Source organism: Haliaeetus albicilla, chromosome 13 (assembly GCF_947461875.1).
Source record: "Haliaeetus albicilla chromosome 13, bHalAlb1.1, whole genome shotgun sequence".
Classification (NCBI taxonomy): domain Eukaryota; kingdom Metazoa; phylum Chordata; class Aves; order Accipitriformes; family Accipitridae; genus Haliaeetus; species Haliaeetus albicilla.
Genome location: NC_091495.1, coordinates 22,231,789 through 22,254,146, shown reverse-complemented (window position 1 = coordinate 22,254,146; position 22,358 = coordinate 22,231,789). Strand labels below are relative to the sequence as shown.

At 57.3% G+C, this 22,358-nt stretch overlaps 1 protein-coding gene across 8 annotated transcripts in view; it reads left to right on the top strand.

The window, feature by feature from the left end:
- Positions 1-22,358, top strand: part of LOC104324659 (heat shock protein HSP 90-beta) — a 42,380-nt gene that overhangs the window by 9,103 nt on the left and 10,919 nt on the right. For 3 of the 8 annotated variants that reach the window (XM_069800408.1, XM_069800405.1, XM_069800404.1), the window contains exons 2-11: positions 17,860-17,942; positions 18,426-18,507; positions 18,775-18,947; positions 19,176-19,315; positions 19,524-19,658; positions 19,828-19,925; positions 20,288-20,378; positions 20,507-20,598; positions 20,740-20,848; positions 22,224-22,309. In XM_069800408.1, coding sequence (XP_069656509.1) covers positions 17,914-17,942; positions 18,426-18,507; positions 18,775-18,947; positions 19,176-19,315; positions 19,524-19,658; positions 19,828-19,925; positions 20,288-20,378; positions 20,507-20,598; positions 20,740-20,848; positions 22,224-22,309 — 1,035 coding nt within the window. In that variant the 5' untranslated portion in view covers positions 17,860-17,913. Of the gene's footprint in view, positions 1-2,157; positions 2,217-2,371; positions 2,496-11,576; positions 11,683-15,768; positions 16,173-16,908; positions 17,089-17,859; positions 17,943-18,425; positions 18,508-18,774; positions 18,948-19,175; positions 19,316-19,523; positions 19,659-19,827; positions 19,926-20,287; positions 20,379-20,506; positions 20,599-20,739; positions 20,849-22,223; positions 22,310-22,358 lie in introns of those variants that run through there. The other 5 variants (XM_069800402.1, XM_069800401.1, XM_069800407.1 and 2 more) reach the window with 5 other exon arrangements.

Here is a 22,358-nt window from a genome sequence, read left to right as displayed (position 1 = left end):
GCAGCGTCTACACCCACCCTGTCCTGAAGCAGAGACTTCCCAGAATATCCACTCAAAGGTAAATTTTGAAGTGTTTCTCTTCCCGACGAGGTCTGAGACTGTTAATGATGCTGAGAGCCTTGTCCTGGCTTCTCAAACCACAGTGGTCATTCAGCTGAGCACTGCCAGTCTGGACTTCGCACTCAGGAGTCCCTTGGGGATTGGTTCCTGCAGCTTTTAGCCTGTGCTGAGGCTGGAGCTTATATAGAGAAATAAAATTGTAGCGATGTTCAAATTTTAGCTCAATGCTTCTAAGCAGCAAGTGTAGACATCTCGAGGGGAAACACGGTGCCCGAGGTGCTGTGGCATTGAGGTCCCAAGGACATGGGGGCACATAGGGTTCTGTACTTGACAGCATGGCACATCTTAAAGCCAGAGAGGAGGTGATGTGAAGACATCCCAAAGCAGGTGACCTTGCTCTTCTTTTTTTTTTTTTTTTTCCCTGAGCCTATTTTGAAGTGATCTTGGTTTACGTTTTTCCCTTTATGCAGGGGGGAAGGAGGGAAGGGAGAGGAGAATGAGAGGGAGAGGGAGAAGGAGAGGGAGAGGGAGAGGAGCTCACCCAGAAGATGACCTTCCAGATCGGAAAGGCTTAGGGAAAATAGGCTGAAGAAAGGCAGGCCCAGGGCTTGGATCCATCATTGCTTGGGAGACGCAGCAGGAGCTTAATTGGAGATGGGAGCTTTTAAATTTAATTTGATCTGAGTCTTACATTTAAGACAACAGCCTCCTGTCTTATTATGTGACAACATTGTCTGCTGCTCACTTCATGTTGTTAGTGCACCCTGCTATCTGACCCCAGAAACCCATAACCGCAACAAATATCTACCACCAGCGCAGAAGGAGAGACCCAGTGGCAAAGGCTGCTACCAAGCAGGACAGCGAAGAAGTCACTTCCTGAAGCTGACACTCCACAGTGTCATCATTGTGTCTCAGAAAGCACTGGTAGCTGTCTCACCCCATCCCCATTGCCTTTTTCTTGGGCTTTGGGGACTTCTTGCTTACGTGGCGATGCTTTGCAGGTCTGTCTTAAAATACAAGCTTGGTGCTTGGATTCTGCAGGGAGTTGTGTGTTAGAGATCATCTCCCTGAGAGATCACAAGGATGGGAATCTGCCAGAGCATTTGGGGGTGTTTTAACTTCTGATCTTAATTTCTAACCCAAACTGGTCGCTGTCTGCAGAGAATTTGCCCAGGCTTTTTAGTAACAGAGCAAACGCTTTTGCAGTTGAAGCTGCTGCCCGGACTTCCTGGTGCCGCTGCCTGTGGCCGCATGGCATAGGTGAATGGGGAGAGCGAGGAGGGCCCCGTGCTCCTGGCAGAAGCACCTTGAAACACAGAGCTACATAAAAAAGATTTCTGCAGACCATTTAACAGCCCGGCTGTGAGGTTGAATTCAGCTGCACTCCCCTTTGCTGGGGGACAAAGTACCCCGAGTCGTGTTGCACCTTGGCACTTAAGCAAAACAACAGGCTTTCATCACAGCGGAGTAGTTATCTGTTCCGGAGAGATAGGAGCCTGGAGACGGGCAGCCTGAAAAAAAACCAGCTTAGAGTCCGTGCCTGCCCTTTGGATACTGGATACATGCAATACTTAGGTCCTCTGGATACAGGGAACTTGCTAAATTTCAGAGAGGTCTGCGCATCGCCTGCCATCCCGGGTAGCACCACCATGAACACACAGTGCAAAAAGCTGTCTTCAGTCCTCTTGGTAACCCTATATATATATATATATATGTTTGGGGGGTGGTGGTGTTTTTTTTTTTAAACACCCATAAGTGTGACTGCCAGCAGAGAGGGTTTTGTCCAGATTAGGATGCAGCACTGGGGACAAGCGATGGACCTAACAGATGGGGCCAGTTCACACTCCATTTAGAGCCATAATATAATATAGAGCTCCCTTCAGAGCTATGATATTTACTCATGTATGGGTATTAATGCAAACCCGGAGCTGGGTGCAGCTCAGGAACGCAGAGGGGGGCTTTGCTCTCCTTCCACCAGGGCCGTGCATTGCTAAACCAGTCGAACCCTGGGCTGGGAGGGCCGGAGGTTTTCCCGCTGGCTGCGGGGTGTGGGGATGCGGAGAGGCGCGGAAAAGGAGGGGGGGAGCCAGGGGCGGGCAAGCCCAGAGGGAGGGCCGGGGCCAGTAAGCGGCGCGACGTGGAAGAGCGCGGTGCAGGTGGGTTCACCCGTGGGGTGGGTACGGCTGCCCACGGAGGGTCGCGGCGCATCTTGCCCGTGCTCTCCCCGGATAGCGGGGGGAGGGGGGGAAGCGGGGGGGAGGAGGGAAAACCCGCCGCCTCCCCCACGCGGGAACCGCGTGGCGCTGAGAGCGGCAAAAAGAGGAGGAGGAGTTTGCGAAGCGCGGGCGGAGGAGGTGATTTCCCGTCCGCATCGGGGACAGAAGGCGCCAGAGCCGGCAAGGAGCGGGGGGCAGCGGGGGGCGGCCGTATTTAAGGTATTGGCTTACAGTCGCTGTGCTTGTAACCCACCTCCCCGGCTCCCACCGAGGCTCCTACCAGCGTTTCAAAGCTGCCGGGCGCGTGGGGAACCCGCGCACCCGGCAGCTTTGAAACGCTGCTAAGAGCCGGGGCGGGGGGGAAATTGCAGGCTCAGGATCCGGCACCGCAGCGGGGGAGGGGAGGGGGGGCGGCGTGCGGGTCGCGGCTCGGAGCGGGGGGGGGGGGGTGATGCATAGCTGCTGCCTTTTGGGATGGGGGGCGGGGTGTTCTTCCTCGCTGCCTCTCACTGCATCTCCAAATCCCCTTTTGTAGTTACTGCTGGGGGAAGAGTATGCGGTTTTGGGGGCATGAAGCGCGGTGATGCTCTGACACCTGGGATGCAGGACTTCACCGAGGGGTTTGTGCAGTGGTCCTCCGGCTGCGGCGATGCGCATCTGTGCCAAGCACTCGGGTGGGTGCGCGACAGCAGCTGCTGGCGTGCTGCAGCCGAACCCGCGTTGCAAGGACCCACTGGAAAGCACGTGGGCTGGGCGCCATGTACTGCTGTGCAAGCAGCGGGGCAGAGCCCCCTTGGCTGGTGGCAAAGCTGCTGCGCTGGGGTTGCTGCAGGTCCTGCTCAAGAAGATGCTCCCAGCTGGCTGTGGGACACTGTGGAAGGTTTCAGTAAGCGTTTCTTTCTGGTCCTGAGCAAACCCATTCAGGAGCAAGCTCAAGAGGCCGGTCCAGGCAAGAGTGCTGAGGGCTCTGTGGGGAGCCCTTTTCTGCTGTCCTCCCCACCCCTGTAGTTAAATCTGAGCCTCACACCCCTGCTAGTGCTAATACTGCCAGACCAACACAGTCCCTGCCTGTACTCACCAGCGCTCCCATCTGCCTCTTGGGAACGGGCTGTGGAGCTGCGGGCTGTGTGGGAAGGCAGCAGCGGCCAAGGCCCGGGGTGTGGGATTGCAGACAAGTGAGCCTGTATCCTTGAACCCAGTAGATTCCCCAGGGCTAGGGGCTGCACGAGGAATTCATGCAGCTGTTGGCCACAGCTGGATGTGCTTCCCGGCTGCTCTGAAGCAGGAAGCAGCCCGATGGCCCCTCAGTTGCCTGTTGTGAGCCGACGCAATTGAGAGACTTCTGTGAATGCCGACATGGGAAATCCCACTCCCCTCCTGCACTGCATCCCGGCTTGGCGGCATCGTTTCCGCTGGCCAGCCCCTGCGAGCTGCCAGACAGCCTTGGGCTTCCTTGAGCCTGCCTTCACTACAAAGCTGTCTCAGGATGTGACTAGGCAGGGATCTTTTTCTCTCGGGCTCACTGATTGTCTGAGTGTGGCTCATGAGCCATTGATACAGTGTCAGTGCAGTGTGGGCACCGGAGCACTCCTGCTCCCGCCGTTGCCTTTTGCTCCTGAAAAAGACAGGTAGGCTTGCTCTTGGCTCACTGAGAGGGTCTTCACAGAGCAGGGGCAGTTTCTATACAGCACTGAGGGCTGTAACGTAGGTCCCAGAAGATGGTTTGTGGAGTGGCTGTTCCCCCCCAGCTAGCACAGACAAGAGGCGAGGGCCTATGCTGTACCAGGTACGTGGAGTGAAGAAGATGAATAAATTCACTCCAGCCTGAACCAGCAAATGTACTGCCAGCACACAGGGCAGGGTGTCACCTTCATCCTGCAGTTGTGCCTCTTCTCCTTTCCTCCCCAAGCTGCATAATTAAGTACTAGCATCATTTCCCCATCATGGCATCCCTGCTCTCATTATCTTGGGCTGGGAGGTATTAATGAGCCTCTTCCTCTTTGAAGATGAGCCATGGGCTTTGTTCTTGCCCTGGCCTGACCTGTCTCCCTCCTTGTTGTGGGCTGGGGGCAAGCCAGGGTGCGGAGGACAAGGCACCCATTCACCCACTCCTGTGCTGCACCTTCCTCGCTCTGCCTGGCTCCAATCCCAGCTCCACTGGCGGAGGCAGGGCTGGGGACTGGCCCGTTGGGCCAGAGGGAGCCCAGGAGCACCCGCCTGCCCTGTCCAGATGGGAAGGCACCAGGCATGGGCTTTGGGAAGCCAGCAAGCAGCCTCCAGTGCTTCCTCTAGGACAGTTGTAGATCTCAGTTGTTTTCGTCCAGCATAACGTCCAGGTCCTTGGCAAGTGTTAAGGAAGCTGCAACACCCACTCTTATCAGCAGAGTGCTGTTTGCTTGCAGTCCTTGCCAGCTCAGTAGTGATCCCACAGTGCAAACTCTGCTCACCTCCCTGCGCCTTCCTTAGCCTCCCCAGCATGTAGCTCTGCTCTGTGTGACGCCTGGCAGCCCAGCACTGGGACTGCAGGACCACAAGCTCTCGGAGTTGCATCTCCATGCTAACTTGTACTCCGCTGCCAGCAACCTCAGGCACAAAGCACTATGCAGAGTGAGCTACAGGCATTTGCAGATAGGCAGGAGTCAGGATTTTAACAGCCACACAGCTATTAGGATTTGATTGAGCAGTGCAGTAAAGACTAAGTGCTTCCTAAGTTAACGGTGTGCAAGACATGGGATGGGGAAACAAGTGTGTGGAGTAGGGGCCAATCCTGGATGGGTTTGGTTACATCAGGTTGTATGGTCCGGAGGGACCCCACTGCCGCCAGCTGAGGTTGCAGTGCAGCACTGCACCCCATCTCCCACTCCAGACCTTGCAGACCTGGTCAGGGGATTGGCTGTATGTGGGCTCTGAGGTCCCCGTGTGGGAGAGGAGCTGTGCTGCTGTGTGAAGAACACGTACAAGGGCTGTTGCTCTCATGAGACAAGGGAAGCTGTTGTGTAGGGATAGTGCTAGCCCTTTGTAGCTTCATTGCTGATGCTGGTGGTGTGAAGAACATCACTTTGTGACACTTTGGTCCTGCTCTGGCTTGGAGCAGGCTTTTCCCTGGTCTCACCGATCCCTGAGAAAGGGGAGGCTCAAAGCACTGGGTGTGCATGGCACCATCCGTGACACAAATCAGTGAGCCTGGCATTCTGGGTGCAGTGCTCAAGGCGCTCTTTCAGCCTCTTAGTTAAGTTGTGGGTAAGCACAGTCAGGCTTCATCTCCAGGAGACCAGCTTTTTTTGAGGCCAAAGGGGAGCAGAGACCTATTGCCTGCCTGCTGGTGCATGCAGAAGAAGCCAGCAGGAAATCAGGCAGATTTCCACAGAGCCTTCTTGCCTTCTTCCCACCACACCACTGCCAGTGGGATTTGCTTTAGTTCATTTCCTTTAGGACTTGTCTGATGGGAAAGCACCTCGCTGTGAAATTTCCAGCTGGAAATTCATGGAGTGAGCTGACTGGGAAGTCGCAGAGGGAGGAGGCAGGAAGGGGCTGGAGGTGGAGAAGAGCAAGGCTGGGAGGGATGTGGCTAGGTCGGGAGCAGCGGCAGAACCAGAGGGTCATGCAGTCAGCCTCCTGCCTGGCGAGCATCCTGCTCTGGCCATGTACTGAGGCTGCAGGTACTGGGTCATCAGCCTTGCTGTGCTGAGGGCAAGCCATCAACCTGAATGTGTACCAGCACCCCCAGACTGCCCCTGAAATGGCCCCAGCCTCCTGCAAGACTGCTGGGGAGAGGGGCGTCCTGCCTGGGCCACCCCACTTGGTTTCTCCTGCTGCTGCCCATGCTGTGGCTCCGAGTGTGGTCCTTGCCTCTGTCTGGTTCATCACACCTAGCACAGCCACCCACTGATGCCATGCAGGGATAGGGAGCCAATTTACAGATGCGGCTGAGGGCCGGCTCACCTGGAGGAGCTCGAAGAGGGTGAGGGCTTTGGGGTGGGCAGCCCCATTTGAGTTTTGCTAAAGGTTTGCTCATGGAAAACCCTTGTGAGAGGAGCTCCCTCATTCTAGGCTTGGGGCTTACCCCTGGAGAACAACTCGGGGAGGCAGGAGGGACTGGTGGAACAGCTCGCTTCTTGGTCCTGGCCAGGGGCTCAGGGTTAAAGGAGCTGCCTGCCCTGCCTTTGACAGGCCTTGTCTTTTCCTGGCCTCAGGACCAAGTTGAAGGCAATTCCATTTTTTTGCCTGAGATATCCTCCCTCGGTGCTGTGGATGAGCTCCCCAATGGTATTTGCTCTGGATGGAACCTCTGCCCTCTCAGGGAGCCCACTGCCGCAGGATGCACACAGGGAGTGCAGTGCTTTCAGCCCATCAGGGTTTGTAGGTGTTGGGCTGTGGCTGAGGCCAGCAGGGTTGGGTAGGTCTCCACACCATCCTGACGAGATTAGGAGCATTATCCATTAACCATGGGAGGAGGCAGACCAATGGCAACACAACCAAGCTGTTAAGAAGCGATCCACCCTCCCCTGCAACTTCTCGTTCCTGTCTTCACACTCACTCCTTGTGGCAATACAAGGTTGGTGTGAATGCGTGGTGAACCACATCAGGGTATTGATCTGTCAGCATGTTCCTGGACAGGGCTGTTACCCCGCAGGCAGTGGGTACGCGGTGCCCGGGCGATGCAGGGCAGGAGCTATGCCTCGTGGGGGATTGAGGGAGCTGCCGTAGGGCCCTGCGCTCCCCCTGCCTGGGCTCTGCAGCTAGGCTTGCTCCAAAAGAGGAGCCTTTGAACAGAAACAAAGCCCAGCAGTAAATTGCCTGGCTGTTGATAAACAAACACAAGTTGTCCACCACCAGCTGTCCCTCTCTTCCTCCCCCAGTGGCTGCAAGGAGGATGCAATGTGCCAGAAAGGGATTGCTTCAGCAGGGCTCAGCCCCTGGGCTCCCTATCACCTGGCATCACCGTGGGAGTGCATCGGCATCCCAGCATGTTCAGGCACTCGGGCAAGCTCTGGCAAGACACCTTGCTGGATGGCCAGCTCACTCTGATGGAGGCTATGGTACCCTTGGATCTTCCAGCAGGGAGTGTCAGAGCTGCCCTTGTCTCCTCTGCTCCCCAGATTAAGGTGGGGGAGGCTGGGATGCTGTCGGAGTCTGCAAGCTGACACCAACCTCTCCAAAGCACTGTTTCAGCACGAGCAAAGCACTCAGGTGGGGCTCTCCATGCCTACCTGAGGCATCCCTGAGGATGCTCATGGTCCCTTGCAGCCTGGGACCTCATGGCTGTGGCACACCATGCGTTGACTGGTTGCATGGATGCAGCAGCATCTGCAGGTTAGGATTTGGAAGGGATGTGACTTGCCCTTTTCTGACTTGCAGCTAGGCTTATTATTGTCGGTCATGAGGGAGTCTGTTTTGCTGGGGTTTGGGCAGACACAGGAGTGAGCTCCCCACCTCCTGTTGGCTTTCCCTGCCTGATCCTACTCACATAAAAGTTTTCCTGTTTGCTGCGGGTTAGCTGAGGACAGTGCCGAGAGTGGGAGGTTCGGGCTCTGACTTACTCCCTCTGAAGGAGGTGCCCGCCTCAAGCCTTACTCTGGCTCCACATTTGAGACCTGAGTCCTGCCAGGGCGTTTGGGCAAGCTGAGTTGTTCAGGGAGGAGGGAAGAGGGTACCAGAGGTGGCGTTTCCACCCTGGGTGTTTACTCCAAGTCCTTTGCTTTACTCCAAGTCCTTTGCTTGCTCTGCGCTGCTGATGGCGTGCTGCCACTTTGGCTTTCCGTTCCTCGGTGCAGACCATGTGCTGCCCACACGGCTCTTCTGGAGCTGCCACAGAGCTAGGACATGGCAAGCCCAGCGTCTTCCCCTCAGCCTAATTTAAAATCAGCTGGGAAGTGTGCAGGCATGTGTGGCTCCTCGAGTCCCCCCAACTCCTAGGACTTGTGGGGACGGCTTTGCCCCACTGCTCGGAGATGGCTGCAACTTTGGAAGTGACTGGCTTTGGGCACATGAGGGGAGCAGACCTAGCCAGGGCATCAATCCCTTCTCCCTCCTTTTTTTCTGGGGATCATGGGGTGCCCCTTAGCTGGGACAAAGGGGGTGTGGGGATGAGGGGGTGACAGACATGCCCAGTCTCCTAGAGCAGAGCTGCCGTACCCCTGTCCATTATGAAATGGCTGCATTTAGCAGCTGAAGCCAGTTCAGGGTTTGTGAGATGCTGCAGCTGTCTGGGCAGCGAGTGGGATCTTGACAGGACAGGCGGCTGGCAGAGAGACTGTGCAGGACTGTGGTCGGCACCAAAACCTGCTTCCCTGCCCACCATCCCCTTTCCCAGTAGAGCTGCAGACATTTCGTGCCAAAAGCAGCGGTCAGCCAGGGCCCCTGTTCCTGAGCTGGCCTACAAGGGAAACTCCGCTTGGTCTGCAGGGACCCAAAATAGCCCTTGGGTTTCTGTCCCAGCCACCGGGCACAGCTGACATGCAGAGAATAGAGCCAACCTCAACCCGCCGCAGGCCCGGCGGTGGTTGGCCTCTGCGTATATGTCCCAGCTTCTGCTGGGTGGCTGCTGATCACTGATCAGTGGGGAGGAAACGCCTCTCAAAATTTTGGGAGCTGGGGAGATGGTGACGCCGGGGGAAGATCATATTGTGGCTCTGGTTTCATTCCTCCACCCCCCCCCAAATTGGAAGCAGCTGTGCAGCCCCAACCAACTTCTGAAAAATTGCTGAGTGGGGGCAAGACGAGCTCTGCCCCTGTGCCAGCCCCCCAGCAGGGCTGGCAGCCTGCTGCAGCCCCTCTGCCGAGTCCTCTGGGTGCAGGGGCAAGGCTCACTCCATCCAGCCCCGGGGATGCTCTCACCTGCTTGGGGGGCTCAGGCCGAGGGGGCAGCGCAGCCCAGGTGCATGTGGTTCAGCAGCTCCCGCTGGGTGCGGGCAGCTCTTGCTGGGTGTGGGCAGCTCTTGCTGGCTGAGGGTCCTGCTTGCTGCAAGCTCTGTGCCTTTTGCATCCAGCACCAGCTCCAGACTGGAAGGAGCCAGAGCTGGAAGGAGCTCTGAGGCTCTCCCCCCCGGGAGGCAAACATGCCCTGGGGTGTGGAAGGTGGTCGGGAGCTGCTCTGGGCAGGTGATTTGTCTGCTGGTTGACTGCCAGGTGTTCCTGCCCTTCCAGAAGCAGCCCTGTTTTGGGGACAAGCAAGCGAGTCCTGGGCTTGGGTCCTCCTGGGGGAGAGGAGCCCCTGTAAAGTGCAGAGTGGCATTTGGGGTGGGGGAGTATGTTTGGAGTTGAGTCGAGCCCTCCAAGCCTCCTCCGCTGGGGGCTCTGTGCGTAGAGGGGGCTCTGTGCATAGCCTGGGGAAGGATTTAGAGGGGCTTTTGAACTTTCCAATGATTTCACAGCCTGATTTCACTGCAGGGCTGTTTTGAGGACCTCCTGGCCACAACATAAGCTGTCCCCATCCTTCTCCCCCAGCCCCTCACTGCAGGTTGCTCCCTGGTCAGCTCCCTTGTGTCATTCCTGGCCTGACTCCTTCCTGGGTCTGCCAGCTGTGAGCTCAGTCCCGGGGCCAGGAACGTGAAGCAATGGAAGGAGGAATCCTCTCCACTCTCCATCCTAGCACCCTGGGGGCCACCAATGGCAGGTGGCCTTGTGCAGTTCTGCTCTTCCCTTCCATTACTGTTCTCTGAGCAGTGACCTCGGGGTAGCCATGTGTTGCTGGTAGATACAGCCCTACCAAGCCCAGGAGAAGACAGGGTATAGAGGAACTCATCTTGCCCCTCTTTCATTCCCTGGCTGTGGGACTCTTATCTCTTGGGTTTCTTCCCATACATTCATTGAGTCCTTATCTTCAGACTTCTCTGGCCATGAGCTGTTTTGTTCTTGTCCTGTCTTGCTGTGTGCTGCCTCTTTACGGGTCTCACCTTCACTCCTTTCAGCTGCAGACATGAGGGGAAATGGGGACAAAGTCCCATAAGCTCAGTCCATCCCTCCAGTGCTGTTGCTGCTGCCCAAGGTGCGGCCAACCAAGATATCATCTGTACAGACAGCATTTCCTCTTGAGCAAGGCTGAGCCTGACTGCGGGGGGGAAGCTGCTAAAGCAAAAGAGATGCATCTGGCAGCCATGCCCCAGGGAGTCTTACCTAAGCACTGCCCCAGCCCACCAGGGAGTATCCCTCTCCCCACCCAACTGGGTGGAAATAAGGAGTGTCACCTGCTTTCGGGAGAGCCAGGCTGGGGGCAGGCAGGAGCCGTGCCTTGTGTTGTGGTATGGTTGGGATTTCCTCTGTCCTCCATGTGTGGCTGTCCTGGTATGTGGTGGCCTGTGCCACAGCTGCACCAAGCCCCAGGCTCCTCTGTGCAAGGAGGACCTGCTCCCGACTTGGGGCTGCCTCTGGCTGCTCTTTGTGCTCCCAGCTGATTTTTACATTAATGGTGTCTGGTTGTTCTCCCCAGGGGTCCTGTAGGGTTTTCTCCATCAGGAAGCAGAAATGTAGCTTCCTCCCATTGTGCCTCTTCCTGCTGCGGCCCCCAGGCCAACCCTGGGGGAGCACCCCTTCCCGCAGCATGCCTCCTCCCTGCGGCCCCCGGGCAGAGCCAGGCAGCACCTCCGCCGGCCACACCAGCACCCCTGGGGGGCTCAGACCAGCCCTGCGGACCTGGGCTGCAGGGGGCTACCAGCTGCAGAGGATGCCGGGCAAGGATCAAGGTCTGGGGGGAGGCATTCCTGGGCTCTCCCCAAATCCACGGCGGTCCCAAGGGAAGCCATGGCCAGGTGGCCTGAGCCTGGTGTGAGCCTTTGTGCCTGCCCTTAGTGGGTCATCACCCCACACCTCCCCACCTCCAGGCAGCCCCTGGAGGTGCTGAAAGCTGCCTGCAGGCACGGTCCAGGTCCTCGAGGGGGGGTTTCTGTGTGATTTTGGAGTTTTCGGCAGCTGCATTGAGGGGAACCCTGAGCAAATCCCTCCCTCTGCTCTTGGGATAAAGGGACTTTATTTTTCTAAATTTCCAACAAATGGAGTGCAAACCTAGCCCTAGAGAAACGTGCCTCCTTCCCCAGCCTGCCGAGAAGCAGGTCAGGGTTGTAGCTTGGAGGGGATGGTCTTTTCCCCCGGGGACAGCGGCCTGAGCAGGTGCCATCAGGGAAACCAGCTCCTCAGAAGAGCCCCTATGAATCCTGTCTCTGCAAACAGGCTTCAGAGAGTGGCTTATCTCTCCCCCTCTAACGCCTCCTCAGAAATGACGTCCCCCCTTAGCTCCTGCCCACCCCGGGCACTGTATCTCCTCCTGCACCCCCAAACCACTGGCCTTGGAGCAGGTGGCTGCTCTGATATTTGCAGGGGTTTTCCTGCCTCTCCCAAGGCTGCGCCGTGCCTGCAGTCCCGTGGCCTGAAGTGACCAGGAGCAAGGGACTGGGACCAACCTGCCCTTCTGGTAAGCTTCTTACTGTGACATTAAAATGTCCCCCTGCTGAGCAGGAGCACCCATCTCTGCTCTGGGGGGGTTGGGTGGGTGCCTGGAGGGGTTTTCTCTGGCCGGGGGACCAGGTGTGCCTGGGCTTGGGCACTCACCAAGTGCTGAGGACAGAGGTGTGTGCATTCATCATGGGGCTGCCATCGGTAAGGCCCCCTTGTTGGTATTTGGCCAGTGAGATGTCAGGGCTGGAAACCCACTCAGTAGCCCCCATGGGGAGGTGCACGCCCACGGCCTTGTGTGACTTGATGATAGGTGGAAGAGTCCCAGCTGTGTTACCTGGGGTAGTTTTAGGGCTAGCTCTGCCCAGTCACTGGTGGCAAGCCCTTCAGGGACAGTGCTGTTCACTGGGGGAGTCCCGCCGGGTCCCTGGGGAATTTGCTGCCTGGCCAGGTCCCTTTACCTGCCAGGGGCGAGGGCCCCTGAGGAGCCTCTCAAGGCTCCTTGAACTCTCCAGATAAGGGACTTTGCAGCTGGCTGGTGTGAGCAGTTCAAAACACACCGCAGGGCTGGATGCTCCCCCCGCGCCTCCCCCACACCACCCAGCAGCCGAGATAATGGCTGGCGGTGGGTGCTCGGAGCAGGGACAGCCTCCGTAGCTCCTGCTCTGCGGGGAGTTTGCAAGCCTGAAGGCAGAGAGGGTCTAGAGCTGCCTCTCCTTTTGCCCATGGAGGAGTGGAGGGAGCAAGGTGAAGCAAGTCAGAAATGTTGCCCAGGGATCCTCAACCTCTGGGGAGTGAGGGTGCTGCATGGGCTGCCTTGCAGGAGGTTTTTTCTGCCTGCCAAGACCTGGCAATGCAGAGGAGTTTGTCCGCAGGCAGCAAGGCAAGGGAGGAGGCAGAAATGCCCCCATCCTGCTCCCCGACTAAGGTCCCCCCCTCAGGACACAGGCGCAAGCAGCTCTGGGGGGATTGGATGGCGCAGCAAGCCTGTTTGCAGAGAGGCAGGGCTTAGAATAGAGAAGAACAAGAATAATAGGAAGTGCTATCAGCTCTCTGATGAAAACTGCTCACAAAGCACACCAGGAGTACGAAGCCTGCTGCAGACTGTTGGAGGGATGGGGGATCGGAGGAAGAGAGGCCATAGCAGGAAGTCCAGGTGAAGCTTTTGCCTCTCTTCGCTCCAGAAGAGCCCGAGCAGTTTCTTCCACTTCTTTTGGGGGACTCCTCAGAGCATCCAGAGGAAAAGTTATAAAGCAAAAGCTAAACAGCAACAAGTTGCTAGGCTAAGGCGATATTCACCAGAAGGAAAGGGAGGGTGAACTAGCTGGCTGTCACATGTGGCCTCTAGTCATTCATTCACAACTGCCCCAGCCCCCGGGGACTGGGAGGAGGGAAAGATGTGATGTTCATTTCTAAGAAGGGCTGGAGGGACCTTCAGGGAAAAGCTGACTGCTGAATCTGCTGCGTGTCCCTAGTGTCCGAGTGCACAGGGATGGGGTTTATGGGCTGGTGGGGAGGCGCCTGCCGAGGGGCCCCTGAGCTGGGGCAGCGATTCGTAGGGACTCTGGGCTCATGGTGCCCACGCTGCTTCCCACAAAACATTCAGCCAGGGCTTTCAGCCCAGTTTTTAAGGGAACTGGCTGGTCAAGAGGGAAGGTCCTCACATGGTTCCGTCATTGGTACGAAAATAGGAAGGAGGGTGTAGGAGTCAGCGGTCAGTTTTTGCAGTGGAAAGAGATCGCTGCATTGGGTCCCATGTTTTTTCAATGTGTTCATGAGTGACCTGGAAAAGGGAATGAGCAATGAGATGACAGGGCTTGCTGAGGTGATTGGATTACTCAGGTTCATGGGGACAAGTGCCAGCTAGGAAGAGTACAGAAGACCATTACAACACTGGGCAGTAGGCAGATGAAATTCAGTTTAGATAAATATGAAGTGATAGACTGGGGGGGTCGGAGCCCCAGATCTGCAAACAAGATTACACAATGAGCCGGCCACTCACAGCAAGGCCTGTGGCTGTTTTGGATAGCTTGGTGTGCATAAAAACACATCGAATCATCTTTGTGAGTGACAAAGCAGGAAAGCCTTGTGCTGCTCTTCAAACTGGCATCTCATCCCTTTGCAGTCACTGTGTGTCCCCAGCCCCAGTGTCTCTGGAAGGGTCGAGGGGAGGCAGGGAAGGCTGGGAGGAAAGCAACAAGGAGGACCAAAGGTGTGGAGCTGTGCCTGGATGACTAAGTAAGCTAGAATTTCTCTGAAAATGTGCTGTAGGGTGGATACAATCCAGGCCTGTAAAGCAGTGGCTGGCATGGAGAAGCCACTCCAATGTTCATCCACCCTTTGACAGCAAGGGTGAGGGAGCCCAGGCTGACACCCTGCACGGGGAGAGATGCTGCCCTCACTCAGAAGCTCCCGAGTTAGAGGGGGAAGCAGGGATTTCACAGAAGCGAAACCTGCTGCGGGCTACAAAACACATGAACAGCATGTCCCTCCCAGCTCGGAGGCTGGGGGAGCAGTCGAGGAGTTAGTATATGACTGTGCCACTCTTACCCAAGCTTTTGAGCAAGACCAGCCTCTGATTTGACCCAGGGTACCTGCCCTTATTTTGGGAGGGCTGGTGTTTGTCCCAGCGCCACGGTAATGGTGCACAATCATGCACACTCATATGTCTTGTGAAATACAAGCACGTGTCTTTGCAGCTTGTGGCTGAAGGTGGAGGCAGGCAGGACGCTGCCCAGGAGGCTGGTTCCCTGGACCCTGGCAGAAGGTAGGAGGACCCGTGAGCGACATGGTTAGAGTTCGGGCATAGACATGAAATCTCATGAAATGGGTGGTCTCGGAGCGTTTCCCATCCTCCAGCTGAGTCACAGCCACCAGGGCTTCATGTGACTCGCTTATTCGTGCTGGGCTTGTTCCCTGCCCGCAGGTAAACCTCGATGGGCCGCCAGATCAGCCTTCCTGACGGGAGGGCACTGGTGTTGCCCAGGGGGGTGAGCGGATGTAGGGGATGGGGTGAAGCCCGGTGAGGCACCTGGCCCTGCCTCATCTTGGCTGTGCTCAGAGGAAGTGCTGACCTTATCCCCACAAAGTGATCCCCTACAAGTGGCAGCTGGAGGACACTGGGTGCTTGCCATTGGGCCTGCTGGCAGCCCCTTGTCTAGGGACTGCAAGGACGGTGCTACACTTGGTGTGGTGTAAAGGACTTTTCTTTAGAGCTGGTATTTCTGGGAATAAACCTATAGCGTGCCTATCTGGCACCATGAAATTTCTCTTGAGTGGAAAGGCAATCAAGCGCTGTGCTCACCTTTGGTGAAGGCAGCAGAAGCAGGAGAAAAGTCAATGCATGGGAAGGGAGAGGTATGGAAATCTCTGAATCCCAGTGACAAATGGCTGCCTGCAGGCGTGGCTGTCCTGCAGTGCAAGTTTTTCTGCAGAGGTTAGGTGGTTTTGGTGACAGGCCTTGGCTGGCAATGGGACTGTGCATGGCCCAACACAGCAGGTGTCACTTGGCATCTCTCAAGGCCTTTGTGTAGTGTGAATGGACAATTAAAGTTGTGCCATCTCTTCTTTGTACCTGCTCAGAGGCCCTAGCCTGTGGTTTGTTAAGCCCACTCTTGCTCCTTCCGCTTACACATGGCTTCCGAGGGGATAAGACAGACTGCTCTATGCCCAGGAACAAAACTGATGTCCTTAAGCCAAGGCCCCGTATTGCTTCTCCTTTTCCCTGTCCCCCAGGCTGTGCAGCCACCAAGCTGGTGGCCAGGCTAAACATCAGCAGACTCCTCCAGGAGGTGGTTAGAGCTGTGGTGGGCCAGCCTGGTGGCTCGAGGGTGGTCTCCATCCCCTGGTCCCTTACAGTAGGGCTGCTGTGGCCAGGTCGGAGCAGGGACCTTTTCTGTTTGTTGTAGGGTTGTTTGTAAGAGCCAGTGGCTGGACGCGTTTCCTGCTCTAATGAGTGCTGACCCGTGCGCCCCTTGGCAGGCACTGGCTCTTTGTGGAAAAAATTAGGAGGCACTTAGTGAAGTGAGACGGAAAACAAACAGAGCAGGCAGGAGGCTGCGGCTGGGCAGCCGGGCAGCGCCCGCCGAGGAGGTCGGGCTCCTGACGCAGGGATGTGGGAGCTCTCTGGACGGAAGCAGGAGGCGGCTGGGAAAGCAGCGTGGCAGAAGAGCACGCAGCGCCCTGCCCCGGCACCCCCCGATCCCCCCCACCTCCTCCCTGCTGCCCCTGGTTCCTGCCACTTGCTCCACGACACTCTTCCCTTCCTCCCGTCCCTGGGTGCTGCAGGCAGGTGCCTGGGCAGCGGGACCCAGGCCGTGTGCCAGCCGTGGTACTTGACACCTCTTGTCCTCCTCTGCGGATGCCACTAGACCCACATGTCTCCAGCCCCCGTGACTTGAGCCAGGGCCTGACACTTACCCCCAAGAGCAGGGGGGTGTGGAAGTGGGGGGACCGTGCTGCCTTCAAATACGCTGAACAGGGGGCTTTCCCTGGCTCCGTCATCCCCAGGTATGTCTGTGGGGTTGGTCCCTGCCCTCGTTTCTTGGGACACCAATGTGACCTTCTGTGGGGGGCTGGGAGGGGGATTGGGGGCTTGGCTCAGCAAGAGGCAGCATGTTGAGGGCTTGCTGGGGACCTGCTGGGGGAGCTGGGCTTCTCCCACCTGTTTGGGGGAGAGATCTGTTCGCTCGGGGACAAGCAGTGGCCCTGGTGGGGTTTCTGTGTGTGAGGGGGTGGCAGTTGCACTTGCAGATCCCCCTGCTAATCCTGGGTCAGGGCTTGGGGCATTTCCTGCCCACAGAAGCACTGGCAGGCTGCCGGGAGGGGATTTTGGGACGTTTTCTCTGGAAGCCCGAGTGGCTCACAAGGTCAAGGGAGGAGCTGTCACACCCTGAGCTGCCTGCGTGGGAAGGCAGGGGAGCAGCGCTGAAGATGGCTCCGGTGTCATGGGCTGGCGCCTGCCGGGTTGGGGCTTTCGGTCCCACACAGACGTACCTGTCAGTCTGCTCTGGCTTTTCCAAGCAGCCAGCGGGCGTCCCAAATCCCTCTCCACATCCTGCCAGCTATGTTTTGGCTCCGTCATAGCTGTAGGCTCCCCAGCCTGCAGGACCACACCAGGGGAGGAGGTGAGCTGTGCCCAGAACCACGCGAGCACCTGCGACAAGGGATGGGCTCCGCTGCCTTTAATGCACGCCGGGGCTGGCAGGGACTACAGATCCCAGCATGCTGCTTCCTGCCTGCCTCCTCCCACGCCCTACCTGGCAGGGTGCAGGCAGGGATGCTGTAGCTGGCAGCAATGCTGGCAGCTCAGGGGCATGCCCCGGGGGGGCCAGGGGCTCAGCACCGGGAGCCCCACTGCAGATGAAGCCCTGGGAGAGGTGCTGGAGCACCCCATGCTGCGCAGCCCGGACTGGAAAAGGACAAGGCAGGCCTGTGGCTTCTCCGGGGTGGCTAATCCCGCTCTGCCCAAGGAAGGGGGGGTGGACTGGGGAGGGAAGGTCCCTTCTCCGGGCTCCCTGGGCTGCTTCTCTGGGGCTGTCTGCGGGGGGAGCAACACCAGGGCGGTGGCAGGGGCTGGGTAGGTGGTGATGGGGGGGAAAAAGAGCAGTGGGCACTGGGGACGGAACAGCAGTGCCAGGGATGCCCTTGGCTTTCCAAGGTGACCCAGGAAAGGGCTGTGACAGCCCCAGGGAAGCGGGAATTGGAAATGGGGGGTTTGCATGGTCCTGGCTGGAGAGACTGCTGAATTAAATGGGTCTTTTGTGCCGCCGTGCCTGGGTGTTGGAGGGAGGTGGGGAGGGCAGGGGGGATGTGCGCATATGCTTTGCTCACAGCCCCAGGATTGGGGGCAGAGAGCTGCAGGCTCACAAATCCTTTAAGAACCTGCTGCGGAGCAGGCGGGCAGTTGGCACCGAGCAGCCTGGGCGTCTCAGGAAAGTGGTTTCCCTTTTGGAGGGAAGGCTGGTGTCCCCCAGCCAGCAGAATAAGGTTGTGTGTCACAGCTCCTCAGCTTAAGGACTCTGAGCTGCAGGTTTCCAAAGCTGCTGCGCTGCGCTCTCACCAGTTGCCGGCTCTGTTTGGCTCCCAGTGCTGTGGAGCACTTGCCCAGCAGCACAGCCAGGGGCTTAAAATCAGCACTGCCACTGCCTGGCCTGCATCCCTCACTCCTCTGTAAAATCCTCTGTTTGCTTTCCAGACGGAGAGCAGCCACAAGACTTGCTGGGACCTGTGCTGACTCTTGCCGCACAAGATGACAGCAAGAGACGGGCCCCAAGATAGGTAATGCCGGGCTCTGGTGTAGGTGTTGGGGCACATCCAGGATACCAGGAGGTGAGGGAGGACAGGGGGACCCAGCATCTGGGGGACTCCCTCTCCTGCACGGTCACTGGGCTACCGAGCTGTCCCTTCCCTGAAATGCTCTCTCTGTCACCTTTTCCACAGCAAACAGGCTGTAAACAGTCCCTGGCACTGGGACACGCCTGGGGAGCGTGACTCCCTCCCAGCTCTGCCACATGCTGAGGAGCAGCCAGCCTGCCCCTGCCTTCGTACCCTCCCAGGGAGGGCCTCCCATGGCCCCTCTGCAGTGCCACATCTCCTGGCAGCCCAGGCTAGCAGGGGCTGTGGGGCAGGGACAGGGCAATAAATTTCATCCACCCTCCTCCTCCTGGTGCCTTCCACTGCGGAGACGGGGACAGTCAGAAGCAATGCCTGTCCCCTGCCCTGCCCAGTGTCCCGCTCCAAACCGCTGTGTCCCCTCCACAGGTACAAGGCTGTCTGGCTGATCTTCTTCATCCTTGGTCTGGGAACGCTGCTGCCATGGAATTTCTTCATGACCGCCAGGGAGGTGAGGGCTTCCCTCCTGCTGCTGCCCATGACACTAATCGTCCCCTATCACATCTAGGGACCATGGTGTAGGTGTGGCAGCACAGCACAGCATAGAGCCCCCTCATTTGCACGCAGGAGGTGGAAGCGTGGGTGACCTGGGTGGGATGAGTGGCGCTGAGGTGGCAGGAGGGCTGGGCATGGGGTTGGAGGGGAGACAAGGGTGGCCTGAGTGTGCTGGGGGGAGGTCTTGCAGCACCTCGGCCCCACCGTGCCATTTCTCTCGCAGTATTTCATCAGCCGCCTCGCAGACCCGGAGGAGATGAGCAGCTTCTGGAACCAGACCAGTGAGGCTGCCTTGTCCCCCTCCTACCTGCAGTCCATGTTTGATAACTTCATGACTCTCTGCGCCATGGTGCCCCTCCTCATCTTCACCTGCCTCAACTCCTTCATCCATCAGCGGTGAGCCTTGCCCCATCCTTGCCCCTACTAGCCCCCATAGGGCCACCCAGCCCTGGCCCGTCCTCCTGCCCCAGCACTGGGTGAAGCTGCAGCCTGTTCAGTCAAGTCAAAGGCAAAAACATTGGTCTCCTGTGCTGTGGTTTGGCTGGGATGCCCATGGCAGAGCTTGGCGTCAGCCTCGCATGCTTTTGGGGGGTGGGTTTTCCTCACTGAGACCCTCTCTTACAGGATTCCCCAGCAGATCCGCATCTTGGGCAGCCTGGTGGCCATTGGGCTGGTGTTTTTAGTTACTGCGATTATGGTGAAGGTCGCCATGAAGCCTCTTCCCTTCTTCGTGTTTACCATGATCAGCATCATCCTCATCAACTGTGAGTGAGGCAGTGGAGGGAAGGAAAGGGGCACAGCCCCATCACTAGGGCTGATGTCTCTGGGAGAAAAGCATGAACCTCACTGCGGGAGAGCCAAGGAGGAGGGGGAATTGCCTTGCCTCACAGGGCAGGAGCCTTGGCTCCCCGCAGAGGTGCAGTCCATCGTTGCCTTTGGTTTCTCATTTCTGCTCATCTTTCCCGTTCGCAGCCTTTGGCGCCATCCTCCAAAGCAGCCTCTTTGGGCTGGCAGGGCTCCTGCCTGCCAGCTACACAGCTCCCGTCATGAGTGGGCAGGGCTTGGCAGGCACCTTTGCCGCTTTGGCAATGATCTTCAGTATTGCCAGTGAGTAATCCCTGCCTTGCAGGTGACAGGGCCTTCCCAGAGCACTGCTGTCAGCAGGATCTGCTGGGGTCATGCTGTAGGGTGGGAGATGGCAGTGGGGCCTCGCTTCTCTCAGCCCTCATCATCTCCTTCCTTTTCCCCCCCATCTCCTCCCTTCCTGTGCTCCCAGTTGGCGCCCAGCAACCTGAGAGCTTCATCGGTTACTTCACCACGGCCTGTGTGGCGATCATGCTGGCAATCTTCTCCTACATCCTTCTGCCTCGCATGGTGAGCCTTTGTTGTCCTGGTGGGGAAGGGTGTGGGGACATGGGACCTTTGCACATCACAGCAGAAGGACTGTGGCTCACTAGCACCCCAGCCTTGGCTCCTACCAGTCTCCACCTCCTGGATCAGGGCAAGCTCTCCCATGTCCCGAGGGAGCTCTCTGGGATATTTCCCACCTCAGATACTCCAGTACCCTTGGGGTACTGTGGAAATGAGTCCCTGGGTGAGCAGGAAAGCATCAATATCAGACATATTTTGCCCATATTGCATTTGCCCATATTGCCCATATCTGCTATTACCACGCAGCCCCTGGTAGCCTTCTTTCCTCATGCATGAATGAGTTCTCCATGGCTGTCTCTCTGCAGGATTTCTTCCGATACTACTCCATGAAGGACAAGACAGAGTACCGTGTGTACAATGCAGAGCTGGAGACCAAGAGAGACCTGATTAAGAAAGGTGAGGGGCTGAGAGGAGGAAGAGGAAGGAAAAAGAGGAAGAGCTGAGAGGAAGAATGAGACAGCAGGACTAAATTCAATCTCAGCTTTCTGGGGTTTGCTATGCCCTACTTGTGTCTTTCCTTGCAGATGAGCCCAATGGGATGGAGCAGAATAACTCAAAGATCATCCCTATCCACAACCCTGATGAGAAGCCCTCAGTCATTGCTATTTTTAAGAAGGTCTGTGAGTTGCCAGCAACCCCTGCCCTGCCCCTCACATCAGGGGATGGGCACAGAGGAGAGGCATGGGGAGAGGAGACCAGCCTTGCACTGGTCTCTTGCCCTGTGTTTGGTACCAGCCTCTTTCTTTCATCTGCCTAGCTCTGGGTCATGGCTGTGTCTGTCTGCTTTGTCTTCACTGTCACCATCAGCGTCTTTCCTTCCATCACAGCTAAGGCGTCCACTGTCCTCGGAGAAGGAAACAGATGGGGTAAGTGTGGCCAGAGATGGGGTGCAGTAGGAGGAAACTGAAAACAAGGTAAATGGGAGAAAAGAAAGTGGGGCTTGAAGTAGTAGGTATGTGTGGTGGTGGGTTGACCCTGGCTGGACTCCAGGTGCCCACCAAAGTTGCTGTATCACTCCCTTCCTCAGCTGGACAGGCGAGAGAAAATATAATGAAAGGCTCGTGAGTCAAGATAAGGACAGGGAGAGATCACTCACCAATTACCGTCACAGGCAAAACAGACTCGATTTGGGGAAAATTAATTTAATTTATTGCCAATCAAATCAGAGTAGGATAATGAGAAATAAAAACTAAATCTTAAAACACTTTCCCCCCACCGCTCCCTTCTTCCTGGCTCAACTCCACTCCTGATTTTCTTGACCTCCTCCTTCCAGTGGCACAGGAGGACTGGGACTGGGGGTTGCGGTCAGTTCATCACACACTGTCTCTGCCGATCCTTCCTCCTCAGGAGGAGGACTCCTCACTCTTCCCCTGCTCCAGCGTGAGGTCCCTCCCATAGGAGACAGTCCTCCACGAACTTCTCCAACGTGAGTTCTTTCCACAGGCTGCAGTTCTTCATGAACTGTTCCAACATGGGTCCCTTCCACAGGGTTCAGTCCTTCAGGAACAGACTGCTCCAGCATGGGTCCCCTGTGGGGTAACAAGTCCTGCCAGCAAACCTGCTCCAGTGTGGGCTTTCCACAGGGTCACAGCCTCCTTTGGGCACCCACCTGCTCCAGTGTGGGGTCCTCCACGGGCTGCAGGTCGATACCTGCTCCACCATGGACCTCCATGGGTTGCAGGGGGACAGCCTGCCTCACCATGGTCTTCCCCATGGGCTGCAGGGGAATCTCTGCTCCGGTGCCTGGAGCACCTCCTCCCCCTCCTTCTTCACTGACCTTGGGGTCTGCAGGGTTGTTTCTCTTACATGTTCTCCCTCCTCTCCCTGGCTGCAGTTTCTGTGCCTGTTGCAACTTTTTTCCTTTCTTAAATATGTTATCACAGAGGCGCTACCACTATCGCTGATGGGCTCAGTCTTGGCCGGCGGCGGGTCTGTCTTATTGCTGGCTGGTATTCGCTCTGTCGGACATAGTGGAAGCTTCTAGCAGCTTCTCACAGAAGCCACTCCTGTAGGTCCCCCACTACCAAAACCTTGCCACACAAATCCAATACAGCATGCCTGAGGGGAAGAGGAAACCACTGTGCATGATGGTTCGGATGCAGACACTGGCCTGGCTGGGAGACCATTCCAGCCCTTAGTGGGAAACCAGGAGGACCTAGACCTGAAAGACAGTCTCCGTGCAGTTGGTGGGAGGCCCTGGGTCACCCTGGGCTCGTCACTGACCTTCTCCCCCTTCTGCAGGTCTCTACTTCATCCCTGTCTCCTGCTTCCTCCTCTTTAATATCTTTGACTGGACGGGACGGAGTCTCACTGCTCTCTTCACATGGGTAAGCATGGGGCAGGGAGCAAACGCCCAGGCAGTCTCCATCCCCAGGC